At 37.4% G+C, this 19,069-nt stretch overlaps 1 protein-coding gene across 1 annotated transcript in view; it reads right to left on the bottom strand.

Annotated features, from left to right (window-relative positions):
- Positions 1-3,613: 3,613 nt before the first annotated feature.
- The window catches only part of rbm38 (RNA binding motif protein 38), a 28,688-nt gene continuing 13,232 nt past the window's right edge, over positions 3,614-19,069 (bottom strand). The window contains exons 3-4 of the mRNA XM_048178283.1: positions 16,128-16,182; positions 3,614-4,352 (exon numbers count right to left, since the gene is read on the bottom strand). Of these exons, the coding sequence (XP_048034240.1) occupies positions 4,049-4,352; positions 16,128-16,182 (359 nt within the window). The 3' untranslated portion in view covers positions 3,614-4,048. The remainder of the gene's footprint in view (positions 4,353-16,127; positions 16,183-19,069) is intronic.

Raw genomic sequence — 19,069 nt, 5'->3', positions numbered from 1 at the left:
TAGAAAGTTGGAAAGCAAGTTGAAAACAAGCTTGTTTCCACTGCTGCAGCAGTGTCATTCTACTCCGTCCAAACTTATTCCACTGCTGCAGCAAGTGTTATTTCTTCCACTCCCGCAGGAGCTCAGTTCTCCGTCCAACTTGCCCATTGGATAATTGGAAAGCAAGTTTGGTTCCACTGCTGCAGCAATGTCATCTCCCCCTCTCCCACAGGAGCTTTGTTTCTTTGTCCAACTTGCCGCAGGAGCCCCATTCTCATTCCAACTTGCTTTCTCTGCCGCAGCAGTGTCATCTACTCTGCTCCCACAGGAGCTCAGTTCCTCCATCCAAACTTGCTCCACTGCCGCAGCAGTGTCATCTCTTCAGCTCACACAGGAGCTCAGTTCTCTGTCCAACTTGCCCATTTAGATAGTTGGAAAGCAAGTTTAAAAGAAAGTTTGGTTTCACTGCTGCAGCAGTGTCATCTCCCCGCTCCCTCAGGAGATTAATTTATTTGTCCAATTTGCTTCCACTGCGGCAGAAGTGTTATCTCATCCACTCCAGCAGGAGCTCAGTTTCTCCGTCCAACTAGCTCATTGGATAGTTGGAAAGCAAGATAGAAAGCAAACTTATTTTCACGGCCACAGTAGTATCATCTCCTCCGCTCCTGCAGGAGCCCCGTTCTCATTCTAACTTGCTTTCACTGCTGCAGCAGTGTCATATACTCCATTACTCCATCCAAACTTGCTCCACTGCCGCAGCAGTGTTATCTCTTCCACTCCCGAAGGAGCTCAGTTCTCCATCCAACTTGCTTTCACTGCCACAGCAGTGTCATCTACTTCTCTCCCACAGGAACTCCCTTAATCCATCCAAATTTGCTTTCACTGCCACAACAGTGTTATCTGCCTCCGTTCCTGCTGGAGCTCACCCACGTGTGACCAACCCCAGCCAACTACCAGCGAGGCTCACCCATCCAACGCCATGTACACCAAACTCCCATCTGATGATGCAAGAAGCCCTCCTGATCCAGTGACTAATTCCCTTCCTACGATTAGCACACCATCAGTTTGCACTTCCCAAGTTTTTGGGGGGTTATCAACATCTTTTCTGGCTGCTGTCCAACTTTGGTTTGCTTACTTTTTGGGGGGAGTACTCTGGGTTCGGGCCAAATACTGGGCCTGGAGCCCTCTCCTCAGAGAGCACACCAAATACGCATACCATTTAATACATCTGACTCATCTGTAAGTGTGAACTTGTGAAATTGTTTCATTAACAAAGTTTGGGAGGAGCATGTGCAAATGATCTAACCAATCAACTTTACCAGCAATTAACACATCCTATCACCATGAGAGGAGGCCTATATATTATATATACAGAGTCGACTCACCTATGTTCACCTACCTAGCATCCCTCTACCACCCTTGACACCTCACTCTTTGCTGGTTCCTACCACAGCCAGGAAAAATAAGAGTACTCTGGGTTCGGGTCAAATACCGGACCCGGAGCCCTCTCCTTGGACAGCACACCAAATACACATAGCTACCATTTACTCTGACTTATTTGTATGTGTGAAAAGCTTGATGCAGATCACTATTCACTGCCATTATATGGATGAGTGCAAGTGGGGCATTTGTTGGGGAAATTGGGGAAAGAAAGAATGGCATACAGCATCAGAACAACATCATATTGAGTAAATGATGTAAATGACGTAAATGAGTGAGAGTAAATGATCCCTTTAAGCTGACCAACTAAGCCTGATTAAACTGTTGGTATCATATATATCTAATTTGAACACTGATTTCCCTAAATACAGTTAGGGTTATAAATGTGTATTTGTATTTGTTTATCAACTTGACATGAGGGCGGTGCACAAAAGTAAGGCCTATTATTTTGAATTGTCCAAAAAAGAAAAAGCGAAAATATATCTTCACAAGATAATGGGAACATCACACACAGAGCATATGTAAGCTTTTTGTCTGGTTGGAGGAGGACTGATTGTGAAGTCGTTCACAGGTGCTCATTTGGATTGAGGTCTGAGGCCTCATGCATAAAACTTCCCGTAGTTTCCATAGTGATACTTTGCCTACTCACAAAAATATATAAAGCCCTACATAAAGCCCTAATGCCCTGCATTCCCTTCATTTGCATAGGTTTGTTTGCATGTCTGTGCACTCTTGGATTCACTCCAGCTCTTCCATTGAAGCAGCCATAAATGGTTGTTAAACTGCCTTTGGTTATTCATCGTAAGCACAATTATACTTCCGTGTTTCTCAATGAATTTGTCTGCAGAAACAAAGGAAGAGCCAAAGAAGAAAAACAAACTTAACTGACAAGTTGAAAAGAGTTGAGGAACAGATAATATAATCTAATGTAATGTAATACAATATAATAATAGAACCATATAATAATGCATTAATAGGGTGGCAAAAAAATCTTACCAATTGGAACAGTGAAGCCAAACATACGTAAACATCAAAATCACATCAATGAAGCTCAGTTTTGTAAATGACTTTATTACTTGTTTTGCATGTTCTGGTCTTATGGCTTTCACTGTAAAGTATTTTCATATTTTGAGTTGAGTGTCGCAGGGTAGATTGACAACACTGTTCTCCTGAAAACAAACAGATTGTCCTGGCAATATATCGTCTTGTGCTGTCCAAACGTCCCCTAAATCAAGACTTTTCTCATGTTTTCCTGCATGTTCATGCTGGCATTTTGTCCTGTAGTGTCATTTGTGGATCGATACCAATGGCAACCACTGACATTTGTCACAATACTTTTTTTTTTTTTTTTTTTTTTTTTTTTTTTTCCTTTCAGAAGATGTAGATATTGACCAAAACACAGTCTAAAAAGCGTCACGTATAAGACAGGATTAGAATATGCTTAATACTCAATGTCTATTTCCTCATGATTATTCACAGGCGAGCTACAGCGCATCTTGAATCCATGTGTTACTGAATGCTGGATTAATGTTGTAACAATCTAAAGGAAAGAGGAACTACAGGAATTGAAGAGACCTTTGACAGAGGCGATACACAGTGATGAGCAGAATTACAAATTCTATGCAATGCTACATTTCTAGAAAAGTTATCTATTCTTGGAAAAATTCTTGTTAAAATTTCACATATTTTTGCTCAGAGAGAGGGAAGCACATTTGTGTCATAAGAACAACTATGTAAAATAAAAATGAAAGAAAATGAAGAAGTCTCTAAGGCTTTGTGCTGAATAGATCTTCCTGCAGTGGTGCACAACATCCAACCTTAAAAAACTGCCATTCTTATAAGCAGTATACTGCACTACCGCTCAAAAGTTTAGATTAAGTATGTTTCTTTTTTTGAAGGAAATTAATACTTTTATTCAGCAAACGTGCATTAAATTGATCAAATGTGACAGTAAAGACAAAGATACAAAAGATTTCAAATTAATGCTGTTCTTTTGAAATTTCTATTTATCAAAGTATCACATTTCCACAAAAATATCAAGCACAACTGTTTACAACACGTTTCTTGAGCACCAAATCGGCATATCTGAATGATTTCTGAAGGATCATGTGACACTGAAGATTGGAGAAATGATGCTGAAAATTCAGCTTTGATCACAGGAATAAATTACATTTTACAATATATTCAAATAGAAAACGGTTGTTTTAAATTAATAGTAATAATGTAAAAATGTAAATAAATGCAGCCTTGGCGAGCATAAGAGACTTCTTTCAAAAACATTAAAAAAGCTTAATGCTCCCAAACTTTTGAACGGTAATGAATGTATAACCTGTCATTTCTTATTCACTGGATCCATCTGAATTGCAATCCCTGCAATCCACCATTTATTCATCTAATATTGGTTCTTCAACAATCTTAACTACTAATAATGACAATAATATCATAATTAATCATAAGAGTAACCATTCAGAGAAAAAGTCCATTAACTGAGGGATAATGAAAAGCAGAAAAACTCGAAGCCCTTTGTATGCGACCCCAGTCACAGGCTGATGATGTCACAATTCCCTGTCCCATAATGATGATGTTCTAGTGCAATTTCAGCATACTCGGTCGGTCCTTGTAGCCTGTTCTACAGGCGGTCGGTGTGGAGCTGATGAGGAGGAAGCTGGATGAAGGCTGCGGTGGGGGCACCTCCGACAGAGAGAGGGGTGGAGGTGGCGGAGGAGGGCCCGGGGGTGCCCGGCGGGTACATGTAGCTCAGGAAGCCTGGCGAGGGGGCGTAGGGATACTGCTCAAAGGCCGAGGAGGCGTACTGGTTGTAGGCAGTGCTGAAGTCAAGGTAGGGGGTTGTGGCGGTGGAGGATGTGACCTGTGCGGGCAGAACCAGACTGGGTTGCAGGAAGGCCTGAGGGTAAACATATGGCTGGCTGAGTCTGAAAAGAGAAACAGAGAGAGAGTTAACTATTTAACTAGGGCTGCATGACTGATAGAAAAGTAAAAAGGAAATGCAACAGTGCAGTTATCAAATCGCAAAGGCTGTGATTAAATACACGCGCTGCGTGTTTCAGAGCGAAGCGTGGCACTGTGTTCATTTACACGCGAGCAGCTCATGATCCACCAGAGTTTGCAGCATCTCAGAGTGGCTCGATTCACAGTAAATGCCGCTCCTCACCAACTCTATCTGCATCTGCTCTGAGATTAGGTATTTATATTGTTGTAAAAAATAATAATAATTATTTTATAGCCATATTGATATATTAAATATACAAAATCTTTGCCAGATCCTGCCCTATAAGCAAGCACAGATTTTTTTTAAAAGTTGGATATTAAAGGATTAGTTTGCTCCAGAATTAGAATTTACTCACCCCCATGTCATCCAAGATGTTTGTCTTTCTTTCTTCAGTCAAAAAGAAATTAAGGTTTTTGAGGAAAACATTCCAGGATTTTTCTCTATATAGTGGACTTCAGTGGGGTTCAGCGAGTTGAAGGTCCAAATGTCATTTTTAGTGCAGCTTCAAAGAGCTCTACATGATACCAGACGAGGAATAAGGGTCTTATTTAGCGAAACAATCAGTCATTTTCTAAAAAAATAAAAAAAAAAAAATTATATATATATATATATATATATATATATATATATATATATATATATATATATATACTTTTTAACCACAAATGCTCATCTTGCACTGCTCTACAATGTGCCACACATTATGTAATCACGTTACAAAGGTCATGTGTGATGTAGGTGGAAGTACCGAGCAAGTGTATACAAAGCAAATGTGCAAAGACTAAGTCAAATGCCCTTTACAAAAAAAAAAAAAAACATGATGTCAATGATGAAGTTGGAGGAGAAAATGATTTTGCCCTAAGTACTTCTGCCTACGTCACACGTGACCTTTCCAACGTGATTACGTAATGAGTGGCGCATCGCAGAGCAGTTCAAGATGAGCATTTGTGGTTAAAAGTATATACATTTTTATTTTTTTTTTAGAAAATGACAGATCGTTTCGCTAGATAAGACCCTTATTCCTCGTCTGGGATCGTGTAGAGCCCTTTGAAGCTGCATTGAAAACAACCCGTTGGTCCACTATATGGAGAAAAATCCTGGAATGTTTTCATCAAAAACCTTAATTTCTTTTCGACTGAAGAAAGAAAGACATGAACATCTTGGATGACATGGGGGTGAGGAAACTATCAGGAAATTTAAATTCTGAAGTGAACTAATCCTTTAAATCACAATTGTTATCCAAAAAAAAGTTTTTTCCCCACTTTTTTCCCCAAATCGTCCAGCCCTACTGTTAACTATTTGATTAATTCTAGTGAGAGACAGCTATATCTGCTAAACCAACTAATTAGTCGATATTTAGCCATTTTGATATTCAACATTGGACTGGAAATGTACTGTACCTAATTGCTTGTAACAGAAGTGGTTATTTCTAGCGTCAGCTCAACAATCTCAACCAAAAGAGCCACCCAGCTCTCTTTATACCAGTACGGGTGTTGACCATTAAAAACCCATTTCAGTCAACTACTACACTGTAAAAAAATAAAAAATAAAACCAAATAAATAAATAAATAATATTTTTATGTAAACCAAGATACATTTGTTTTCAGGATTATATGAAGAATATGAAGTTCAAAAGAACATTTATTTGAAAAAGAAATCCTTTGTAACATTATAAATTTATTTACTATCACTTTTGATCAATTTAATGCATTAATTTCTTGAAAAAAAACCAACTTACTGACCCCAGACTTTTGAACAGTAGTGTAATGTAGCTGTAACATGACTAAACATAGTGTATTCTAAGTGCAGATACTCCGTTGTGCCAACTGACCTGCTCACTGACCTCATTAATGTTTCTTATAAGTTTCTGCCTGATGATATCATGGCCAAACATCACAGAAAACTGAAGCACTACAGAGAGAGAGACCGGAGGCTGCTACCCATAGCTCAGGCTAAGCTACACCAGACCCATGAAATACCCTCAAAAACAAAGAGGAACCCAGAGGGGCTGCCGACACTGAGCTCAAAATATTGAAAACACAAAGCCGGCAACATCCTCATACACACAAACACACTTACACATCTGCAGCAGCATACACTTCCTTTCATACACACGCATACACAGCTGCAGTGTCATTCGTCTGCCATTCCCTTGTTGCCGTCCTGGGCTGAAGGATGATTTATAGGGACTGACAGTGGCTTTGTGGAGTAGGCAAATCAACTGAGTCTGCCGTCCTTACTGACCCTATTCATCCTAGCAAATGCTAATGCAGACAGGGAAATAGAGGGATTGAGAGAGACAAGGAAGAGGAGAGAGAGAAATGGAGAGAGAGAGAGAGGCAAGGCAAAATAAAGAAGACCAAAGTTGACAAGGGTGTGAGGACTGACAAAGTAGGGCAAACCCATTGCTACAAATTAGCTGAAAATGAGTGTGTCTTTAGATCTTCCAAAACCTAGTGTGCTGCCTACATAGACAGCTGCCTTCTAATCTTTATTTGACCTTATTAGGTCTTGGAGCCTTTATAAATGAGCTGATTAAAAAATTAGGCGTTTTAAAGTTGGCAAGAAATGAAAAAGAATTGTGCTCAATCTATTTTCTAAATATAAGTTTTTGACCTTATTGTAAAAAGATACAACCGTGCATATGTTTAATTTCTGTTTGATTTTTGACCTTGTAATTTTTAATCAAAATATACTGTAACTCCATGTTCTGGTGAAATGACCGACTTCTCTCTGGTGACGTATGCCAGACTTCTCCAATCATTTATCCTGCTTAAAGGCTCGGATATACATTTGTCGGCAAGCAGCTTTACTGTATTAAACACGTCAGTCTTGCAGTGTTGGGGTAACACATTACAAGTAATGTGAGTTACATAATCAGATTACTTTTTAAAGTAACTAGTAAAGTAATACATTACTTTAAAATTTACAACAAAATATCTGAGTTACTTTTTCAAATAAGTAATGCAAGTTACTTTGTTTTCACTGACTGACAGCTCTCCTGTCTCCATGTTGAGAGAAATTGTGAGTAAGTGCAGAGTGATGTTACATGATGTAAACATGATGGTTATTGTAGTTCTAGACTAAATGTGAGCATTTACTCATCTCACTTGCACAAAAACAGGTTCGGTATTCTTCAAAATGAATAAAAAAAGTGAAATGCAAACTCAGAATATTATGCAAACCTGTAATAATTAAATGTTAAATTACACCAATATACTTTATGTATTTAATCTCACTTTATTAACCAATGTTAGTATGGTTGATCCAAAAATACACTGAACTATTACTCAATTGCCACAGACTACTGGTAGTTCGAAGGTGTTTAGCAGCTGGAGCAAACATTTCTGGAAAGCTTATTTTGGAAAGCTGTTTCGAACTCTAGAAACAAACTCTAAACAAACATTGTTTGGGAACGATCAGTTTATTTTCAGATTTTGCTTTAAGTATGTCAAGACCTTAAACCTGCTCCATCTTAAAATCGACCGCAAGCTCATGTTCAGATCTGCCTCCGTTCAATCACCAACCAATGCTTAGAAAAAAAGTCCACATTTTTTAAAAGATTTTTTTTATGATAAACTGTTTCACTCGGATGCACATCACAATATCAGAAAAAAATCTGTCGCTACTTCCGTTACATTGTGACTTTTAGGTCCTGATTCCCCCTGGTATTGAGATGTGTTTTGGTCGATTGGATCACAAGTAGACGAGGGAGACACATTTTTAATCCGTCTCTTTTGTCCACTTTCTACCACTTCTGTCCTGATTTCTTTGAGGGGAGGGTCTATGGGTGGGTAAATGTATGGGTTTTTTTCAGATCTTTTAATCTAATGGACAAAATAAGCTTGTGCAATTCACATATGAATGCATAAAAACATACAACAGAATTAACAGCCTGCTCTGACAGTCGCAAGACCAACCGAATGCTGTGAGTGTGTGTTAGAAATCAGGAATGGTGAGAGAACATTGTGCTTGGTACATTTTTCATCTTCAAACCAAACTTGGGTCTCCAGCCAACAAAGTTTGCCCGTCTGGCTAGTGCGCTTCCCATAATGTTTACGCATTAAGTCAGTAGGCGGAGAGTAGGTGATTTTCTGTGGCTGTTCGAACACATTCGACCACATGAGCGTTTACACTACAAAAGCAATCCGGTCGAATGCGTTTTTGACTACCTCTAGAAGTGGTCGAAAGTTGACAAGCTCAAAACATTTTAGAACCCGTTTACACCTGTATTTATGTAGCCCCTCCGGTTCGAACTGGCTGCTCTGTTACATTTGGAATCGTCCACTTGTGATCCAATCGACCAAAACACATCTTAATACCAGGTGTAAACAGTAAATAAGGGAGACATCCAAAATGTGCAATGCTGGTGTACTCAAGGACTTGATTGAGAAACACTGCTCAAAGGCAGCTTCCTCACAAAGCTGTAACCTCATTAGTGACCGATTTGGAACTCTGCGTGCCACATAAAAAACAGACTTCACTCTCAATTGATTTCAATAGCTTTTGGTGTTAGCATGTTGCTAAGCTAACATCATGACACCCTAATAAGCATAAAAATACATTCACATGCAAATACTGGGTAAAATTATTAAATTAAAGTGGTCTAAAGTGTCTTTTGGGACAGCCTTGGGGACCGCATCTAAAGGATACCTTAAAGTTGGCATGAAATGAAAATCGGTGCATGTATATATGTATATTATTTATTTATTTTTTCTTTCAGAATTTTCAATCAAAACGTAACTGGATCTTCCAGTGAAATGGCAGACTTCTCTCTGGTGACGTATGCCAATCTTTTAGTCCACTGAAACCCGCCCCTTTCTTACAATCGACTGCAAGCTCATATTCAGATCTGCCTCCATCCAATCAACAATCGATGGATTAAAACAAAACCTTATTTTACATTTTTTTGTGCATTTTGAGTCATTTGATTAATTTGAAACAGCTGTGATATAGCTAGTTCAGTACATTTTTTTAGGTTTGAGATCTGTAATTTATTTTGGTGGTTCTGTTGATGTGGGGATGCGGGAAGTCTTTTTAAAAGTGCCTGTGCATGAGAGCGACAAAGAACAGAAGCACAAAGAGAAATGAAAAGAAGAGACACGGAAGGGAGAGCAAATTATGACGACAAAGAGGAAGGACGAATGATCTTAGGTGCCCAAAGCAGAATATCACTTTTAGCAGCTCCAGCTGTTGGGTGAGGGCAGAGACAGGAAGAGACAGAGAGACAGAGGGTGTTTTAAAGGTCATGTCTTACCAGGCAAATACAGAAACAAACAGCAGAATCACTAAATTACTGACGAATTAGTGAAGGGGCAATTTGGGCGAGAGCCACCCGTGTCACGTCACACTTACTAAATGTAGCACTACTAAAATGAGTTCTTATTTGACATTGATGGCATGAATATGCATAATCCTAAACATAACAAAATGTGAAAAATAAATAATACTTATATCTTTCTTTCTAGAAAATAGATATTTTTGAAAGAAATTAGAATATTTTTGAAAGAAATTAATACCTTGATTTAGCAACAAGGCATTAAATGGATCAAAAGTGCCAATATAGACATTTATAATGTAACAAAAGATTTAGATTTCAAATAAATTCTGTTCTTTTGAACGTTCTATCCATCATAGTGACACTGAAGACTGGAGTAATGATGCTGAAAATTTAGCTTTGACATCACAGGAATAAATTACATTTTAAAATATATTACAATAGAAAACAGTTATTTTAAATCGTAATAATATTTCACTATAATTCACTAATGGTATTCATGTTTCTACTGTATTTTTGATCAGATAAATGCAGCCTTGGCTCATTGTTACAGTAATATGCAAGTATCAATATGTAACATTTTCAGATACATTTTTGTATGTTTGGATAGATGCTGAAATGTACAATATTTCAAACCCAATGGGCAGAAATTACAAAAATGACACTTTTTGTAGCATTAAAAATATATTTTGAGCCACTAATCCCACTCCTATAAACCTATCCATAACCATTTCTTAAAAATATGTACAGTTATGAAGAAAAAAAAAATAACTATGGAAGCTTGTTTCCACCACTAAATAAAAAATAAAAAGGTAATTGCGACTTTTTATCTCACAATTCTAACTTTTCTCACATTGCGAGTTTACATCTCGCAATTCTGACTTCTCAGAATTGCGAGATACAAACTCACAGTTGCGAGACATAAAAATCAGAATTGCGAGTTATAAACTCACAATTGCAGGATATAAACTTGCAATTGCTAGAAATTAAGTCAGAATTGTGAGATATAAACTCGCAATTGCAAGTTATAAAGTCCAATTCTGAGGACAAAAAGACTGACTTTTTCTTATAAATACGAGTTTATTTTTCGCAATTCTGAGAAAAAAATTGAAAGAAAAAAGTCGCAATTACTTTTTTTTTTTTTTTTTTTTTTTTTATTCAGTGGAGGAAACAAGCTTCCATTAATAACAATAATTTATTGCAAAAATGTCAAAAGCGGTAACAAAAGTAGTTCAAATGACGATGTGCCGCAGTCCTCTCTGGCCGTATATAATAGATTTGTATGAGGTGCACAGCAGAATTTAAGTTATTAATTGCTGGGAATCTTATCCCTAATCAAAATTTTAATGCCACAGTTTTAATAATAATAAATAAGTTATCATACACATTTGTTGCTCATACGTAAATAATTAAAGTTTTTGTGCTGTCAATACATCAATATTGTATGTTTCAGTGTGTATAAAAACAAGTAAATATAAGTTAGGTAAAAATTCATATGAATACTCATGGGATAACATTAGCCTTGGTGAACACAAAAGACATTTTATACAATATTTCTGACCACAAATTATGCATCTTAAACCATTAATACAATATTATCAACAATGTCACTTGGCTATTTGCTGGTACAGTGGTGTGAATGTCGCCAAAAATGTGATAAAGGTCAAATGTCAGTGAATATATTTGGCTCGGGGCATGTGACAAGCTGACGGTGTAAGAGAGTTGTGTGCATGTGTATCTCAGATGCTCAAGTAGTTTGATCCTCATTTTGCTAGTTCAGCAGAGCTCCCTAAACCTGCAGACCTCCCACAATGCTGTGTGCTCGCCAACACCCAACACCCAACCCCCAACCACAGGGGGTTTGTCAGCAGCACCCTCCACTTCTATAATCCCCATCTTTAGCACCCTGCCAAAGCCTCCTACCGCAGAAGGCCCCCAACACCAACACCCTACTCCCCAGACAAAAAAAAATCCCTCTAATGCCAGCCAACAGATGGCGAGAGTGCCAACCCGGCCATCTTCCTCTCAACAAGGACATACAACTCACTAACTAAGCTAACTGAGTAGTGATTATCCAACGCACATCTCATTTATAGCAAAACTGACAATGGATGCTTTGTTCAGAGTGAATACTCTGAAATCCCAATCAGCAAACATCATCAGAACCAAAAGTCTCTGTAGTTCCCTTAAAGATATAGCTCACTGAAAAATTAAATTTCATCATTTACTCAAACTCATGTCACTCCAAACCTGTATGAAAAGTGTTTTTGTCGGTACAATAAAAGTCAATGGAGTCTAACGACATGAGGATGAGTAAAGAATGACCAAATTTACATTTTTGTGTTTTTAATGTCAGTTAATTTAGTTAGTTTAGTTCCTCAGTGTCACATTATCATCAGGCCCCAATATACTTTAAGCAAAATCGAAGAATGAAAGTGTGCGTCATCATTACAAACAGAAATCAGGCCAAAACGAAGTTCATTTGGAGTTCGAAACAGCTTGCCAACCTGAAAATTAAAGAAAACTCTGGCTGAGTTCACGCTGGCTGTTAAACACCTTTGAACTTCCATTGGTCCGTGGTGATTATGTAATAGGTGGGTTTGGCTCTGAGGCTCCGCCTTCTTGGATGTGGAAATCTTCTCCGGTTAATTTCCTCTGTTCGATCCGTCAAATAAAAACTTGAATACACTGGAGAGCTGCTTTATAGTAGAAATTGAAGCTGTAATGAGTAATGAGCCCAACCCTATATATAAATAAACGTCTATATAAATTAGCACGACTAAATTAGCACTGAATTGCTGGTTCAAACCATAAACTGTAAAAAAAGATGGACGACGCAATGCCGCTTCCTTCCATTGTAATGAACTGAATGTAAAACGTACGACGATGGGCGTTGACACGTTACGCAAAAACGTCAGTTTGGAGCCTGGGCATGCGCAGAAGGAATCGTCAGTGGAGCCCGGAGGCGGAGTCGTGGTATCAAACTTCCGCCCAGACGACTGCGTCAAGTCAAGTCACCTTTATTTATATAGCGCTTTTTACAATGTAGATTGTGTCAGAAGCAGCTTTACATTGATAACTGGTACATTATTTTGGCTGCACAGCAGCTCTTAAAGAATAGTGTCAATGCAGGCAGATCAAAGCACTGTTGAATAAATGTCAAGTCAAATGACTGCATCATCATTGATGTATTTTAAATAGGCTATTTAAATTACACACAATTTACAAAATTCTACCTATAAAATAATAGGCTATTCTGTTTCTAGAGCAATAATATTTTTGAAACAGCAAATTCAGTAGATGAACTCAATATAATATGCCACTAGAAACAACTCTAAATCGTCAGAAACGGCCCTGCCATTTTAAATCAAGTTCAACTAATGTTACAGGAGATCGATTGTTGTAATTAGAGTAGGCTATCATTAGTTTTGTCCTGCTAATTATTATTTTATACCCATAAAAATAATTAGTAACTGCCAGATAACGATCACCTGCTTTTTTCCTTCATGGCTAACGTTAGGCGTGTTATCTTAACTAATAACATTTATTAATTAGCTTATGAAACCCACATTTAACGTTACCGGAAAAAGTTCAGTGATCCGTCAGATCATGTAGGTCGGTTAGTACAGTTTACTGCTGAACAACTCGTTTTGTTGGTGTTAAATAACACAGAAATAGAAAATTAATAGTTAGTTATATATCTTCAATCTCCCCTCGAAGCTCCGACAGTCCTCAGAGAAGCTGTCAGTCACGACTGTCAATCATGATGACACGCCCCGTTTCTATAGCATCAAATTGCTAGCTAAAATCAAACTTATCACAAAAACGAACAGTTGAATATATATCAGCGTGATAACAACTACCTTAAATGACCAAAACCATCTTTTGGAAAATTTTATTTGAAGCATAATTCATTTTTTTGTTTTGACTCCCGTTCGTTTGCATGGAGAGGGCGGGGTTTATGACCTGTACTGCATCCAGCCACCAGGAGGCGATCAAAGAGCCCGCAGCTTCACTTTTCAGGACGTATGAGGCACACCCGGTTCAAACATATCCACACCGCTATGACCTGATGCTTTCTTAACTACTGTTTTCTCACCACTGTATTTAGTTTTTTTTTTAAATTTTGTTATTGAGAGGAAAGCATGCAGCACATATTTACATGTTCATCTAAACCAGATGTTTGCTAACAGTAATCTATGCAAATGTATTTCAAACTTCTTTTTGTTCCTAAGTGATAAGCAAAAAAGGACCTTCACTGTGAGTATATTGGAGCCTATATGCTGTTAGCCACTGGTCAAATAGCCCTTCATAGCTAACATACTGTATTAGGACTTATCTGTTTGTTTGCAGTTTGTTGGCCATTTACTATAGTGCAGTTAAGTTCATTTCTAATACGTTTTTCATAATTAGCATCGGCCATGCCAAAGTTAATGATTAGGGTTAATCAGTACAACACTATTAACTAACAATGCAAACAGACCCACAATGGGCACAAGCCACCTGTTCAAACCAAAGGCTAACCCTCAGACAGTAAGTTTAAATAGAGACCCCTACCGATATGGACAAGACCCTCGACTTTAGGATAAAAAAGACAAATGGGCTACACTATGTACACACAGTGTCTAATTACAGCGTGCACACACTCCTAGTGAGCACTAAATCTCGTTCTGAACACAGAGGTTGGTTATTTTCAAGAGTTACAACCTCATTCACATCTGAAAAATTCAGGCAGTGATTGAATTGTATTTGCATTTAATTCTATGACTGATACAAGAAAGACTTGACTGTATGTTTATGTGTCCAAATACTTATTATATTATAACAATAAGAAACATAAACTATCGTATTAAGTGTTTGAGGTTGGTAAGATTTTTTAAAAATGTTTTTGAAAGAAGTCTCTCTCACCAAGGCTGCATTTATTTGATCAAACAATACAGTAAAAACAGTAATATTGTGAATTATTATTACAATTTAAAATAACTGTTTTCTATGTGAATATAATTTAAAATATAATTTATTCCTGTCATGCAAAGCTGAATTTTCAGCATCATTACTCCAGTGTCACGTGATCCTTCGGAATTCATTCTAATATGATGATTTGAATTATTTTTATTTATTTAATTCTTTATTTGACAGGGACAATGGACAGTAAAAAACTGCCCCAGAATTAGCTACAGAGCTAAATTTCATCTGCTGTCCCTGGGCAGGAGTAAACCAGGACCAAAGTATCGATACAAAAAATGTATAGGCCTACAATAAAATCCTCCCACCAATACACAAGACATACACAATAAAATAATAAAATATTTGATGCTCAAGAAATATTTCTGATTATTTTCAATGTTGAAAACAGTTCTGCAGCTTCATATTTTTGTTGAAACAGTGATACGTTTTTTTTTTCCTCAGGATTTTTTAATGAAAGATCATTAAGACAGAAATCTTTTGTAACATTATAAACATCTTTACTGTCACTTTTGATCAGTTTCATGTGTCCTTGCTAAATAAAACTATTAGTGTTATAGCATATTTTTAATAATAACGATATTTCCACATAAATTAAGAACATTTTTGCAGTTCCTTCTATCCAGTGACAGTTGTCAAGCTCCAAAAAGCATGAAAAGTACAATAAATGTCATAAAAGGATCACTGTTATATGGAAAGATTCTGCTATAAAACTTTTTGTGTAGAAACACCAAAATCTTGCAGGTTTGGAATGACGTGGGTGAGTAAATAATGACATTATGACATTATTTAAATGAACTATTACTTTAAACTGTTTTTAAAGGTAAAAATATGATTCAGATGTTTGAGAATATGTGTGTGGGTGGGATAGGGAACAAGAAAGATGTGTATAGACAAAGAAAGAGAGAGATCGAAGGTTTGTTTTGCATAACACCTGGCTGGTTAGCAGACTTGAGGCAGGTGGTGACCTAACTGACAGACAAACAGGTCAAACAGGATAGGGAAGAGAGACCGAGAGTTGAGAAAGTAAAAGAAAGAGAAACCCTGACAGAAGGAAACCAAGAGGGAAATACAGAAACAGGAACAGTTGTAAAAAGGAGAAACCGAGACAGTGTCACTGACAGTGTGAGAGAGAATTTAGGAGAGAGAGAGAGAGAGAGAGATGAAAATAAACCGGAGAGAGAAAAGCAGCCGGCACTGTAAACACATGACAAATTGTGCACTGACGTTCACAGCTCATGTCCTGAGATCTGAGGTTTACGGGGAGTGAGACGAGCTGAAACGGGATATATGAGCAGAAGACGCCAGATTAAGAATAACTGACAGTTTTGGGCTAAATGAAACTGCAGTTTTGACAGGACTATTTCTAAAGGGTCACGCTAGGAATTCATGTTATTTATGCACAAACGGTCCTCCCTCACCCCTGAAATTAGCAGAATGAGAAGAGATGCTTACCCATACTGCCTCTGGATCAGGGCTGGATGAACCTGCTGTACTCCAGTAGAGTATCCTGTGACAACAAGAGAAAAACAACAGACTGAACGACCAGTTTCCTGAGAGTTAAAGGGACAGTTCACCCAAAAATGAGGGCGAGTAAATGATGACAGAGTTTAATGTCACTCCAAACCGTAGGACTTTCTTTATTCCGTGGAACACAAAAGGTTATATTTTGAAAGATGTCTACTGAAAAAAAAAAAAAAGTTGTTTTGGACCCCATTAACTGTTTAACATTAAACAGGTGACACATTTTTCTAAATATCCTTACACCGTGTCCTAACCAGACGCAACGCCACGACTTGTGATAAAAGGTATCTTTTCCATGTTAATCAGAGTTTTTTTGTCCTAATTAGCCGCGTCACACGACGATTCTATTTTAGAAACGGTTTCTATTTTTCTGCGACAAAAAAAACAAAGTATAGCAATGATAATCTCAGGTAATGTTTATCTGCTTTATTTAATGTTAAAGGATTAGTTCACTTCAGAATTAAAATTTCCTGATAATTTACTCACTCCCATGTCATGACTTTCTGTTTTCAGTCGAAAAGAAATTAAGGTTTTTGATGAAAACATTCCAGGATTTTTGTTCATATAGTGGACTTCAACGGCTACCAACTAGTTGAAGGTCAAAACTGCAGTTTCAGTGCAGCTTCAAAGGGCTCTACATGATCCCAGACAAGGAATATGGGTCTTATCTAGCGAAACAATTGGTCATTTTTTAATTTTTAAAAAAAAAAGTATATACTTTTAACCACAAATGCTCGTCCTGCACTGCTCTGTGATTCACCACGCATGTCGTAATCATGTTGGAAAGGTCTCGCCTCTCGCGTGACATAGGCAGAAGTACTGCGGTAGGGCGAAAAACTCCATCTCATTTTCTCCTCCAACTTCAAAATCATCTGATATTGTTGTTTTACCTTTTTTTTAGTAAAGGGCGTTTTACTTAGTTTTGCACGTTTGCTTTTTAGGGGGTGGGGGATGGGGGGTTGTGTTGTGCAGAAAATAACTGTGAAGATTCTTAAAAATCCCCTTTTTGTCTTTCATTGATAAACGGCATACAAGGTTTGGAAAGCTGAGTAAATCATTTTCTTTTTTTGAGAGAACTATTTCTTCTAACCCTCTACTGCACACATGTTGATGGCACATGAAAAAAAAATATTCCACATCATTTTTTTTGGTTCATTTGGGAACATTTTATTGATAAAACATTTTTTAACCCCCCACCCCAAAATATTTTTTCATCGCCTCAGGGCAATGTTGTGCAACAATGGTACAGAATCATAGAGAAAATTATCATAAGACAATGCACAGAGAGCAATGCAAAATCTTTTTTTAATTTTTAAAAAATCATTAAGTAAAAAGGGAAAAACACTTGAAAGACTTCATGTAATAAGATTTCACTCTTTACGAAACTTCAAAAAGCAGTTCTTCTCTGCTGTGAAATAGAGGTGTATGTTACAATTTTTGCACATCACTTTGGGTGTTCCTGCACACCCAGGAACCCTGCATCTTCCCTTCTTACATTATGGCCAATGAGATATCGTCCAAAACATCCTCGAAAAGTACCCCTTATCGCACAACGTTGCCCTGAGGCAACAAAAGGAAAAACTGAATTTCTGAACATGCAAAATAAAAAAAACTTCATAAAACCTGACAAAAGGCTTCTCTACACCTTCATACACACACACACACACACACATATTTTTTATGTACAGTTCATGTCATTTTAAATAACATTACTAAGGCAAATAATCTTGCCTTCTTCCCACACCATGTGCTTCTGTGACCATGTGTCAGATCAGGACGTCCCACCTTTAAATGGTGCTTGATAGTGACTCCCACACCTTACTGGACTGTTCTTTGGTACTTTTTAGACCTTTCTAACTGGTTGTAATCATTTAAAGAAAAATGTACTAAACATAAGGCTTAAGAAAACTTTCAGTTGCCTGAGGGCAAAACTGTGCTGTAGAGGGTTAAGGCCCTGTCACACCAAGCCGATAGTCAGCCAACGTCGGCTATATTTTCCCAGTTTTTGCAGTGTGTTCGGTTGGGATGCACCGATAGCATTTTTTAAGGAGCGAGTACGAGTACCGATACTTTTTTTCTAGTACTCACCGATACCGATACTGATGCCATACATTTATTAATCTCTCTCTCTCTCTCTTTTTTTGGGTGATGTTGCAGTTTTCCAAGCACAGCTTCTTTATTATTACTCTAATGAAAAAAGTTATAATTTTTATACGCTTGTCACAAACTAAAAGAACAAAAATTTCACAGTGTCCAATAACCTTCAAAGGACATAATTACCAATATATATATAGGCTAATTGTTGTTATATAAAAAGAAATTTAAAAACACTACAACAAATACTATAGAGATATAAATTAAATAAACTTTTTTTCAGATACAGTAGGTTTATTTACCATGTATACATTTATTTAACATATTTTGTTGTTTTATTAACATGAAAAAATATAGGCTATGGTCCCTTTAAGACCGAATCCATGGATACTGACACATATCCTGTTTTCACCCAAATGTTTATGTCCACTTAAGCCATAAGCGACTGTATTTACGTGAGATACTCTAGACACGATGGACATTTTGACAGCTATTTGTGAATCTGACCATTCAGGTGCGAGGAGAACTGATCACACGCGCTGTCTGAGAGAACTGGGATCGCGCAAGAAAGAGAGAGGGCGCTTCTGGTTTGTGTTATTCAGCTCGATTCCGCCTATCCCGCCTTCACTAATCGATAACGAATTGTGATTGAAAGCATGCAGTTCACAATGTGTGTGTTGTCATCATTAAAGGTGCCCTAGATTCAAAAATTGAATTTATATTGGCATAGTTGAATAACAAGAGTTCAGTACATGGAAATGACATACAGTGAGTCTCAA

This window comes from Megalobrama amblycephala, linkage group LG24, assembly GCF_018812025.1.
Source record: "Megalobrama amblycephala isolate DHTTF-2021 linkage group LG24, ASM1881202v1, whole genome shotgun sequence".
Classification (NCBI taxonomy): Eukaryota; Metazoa; Chordata; class Actinopteri; order Cypriniformes; family Xenocyprididae; genus Megalobrama; species Megalobrama amblycephala.
The sequence above is the reverse complement of the archived record's forward strand: the minus strand, read 5'-3'. Positions and strand labels throughout refer to the sequence as shown.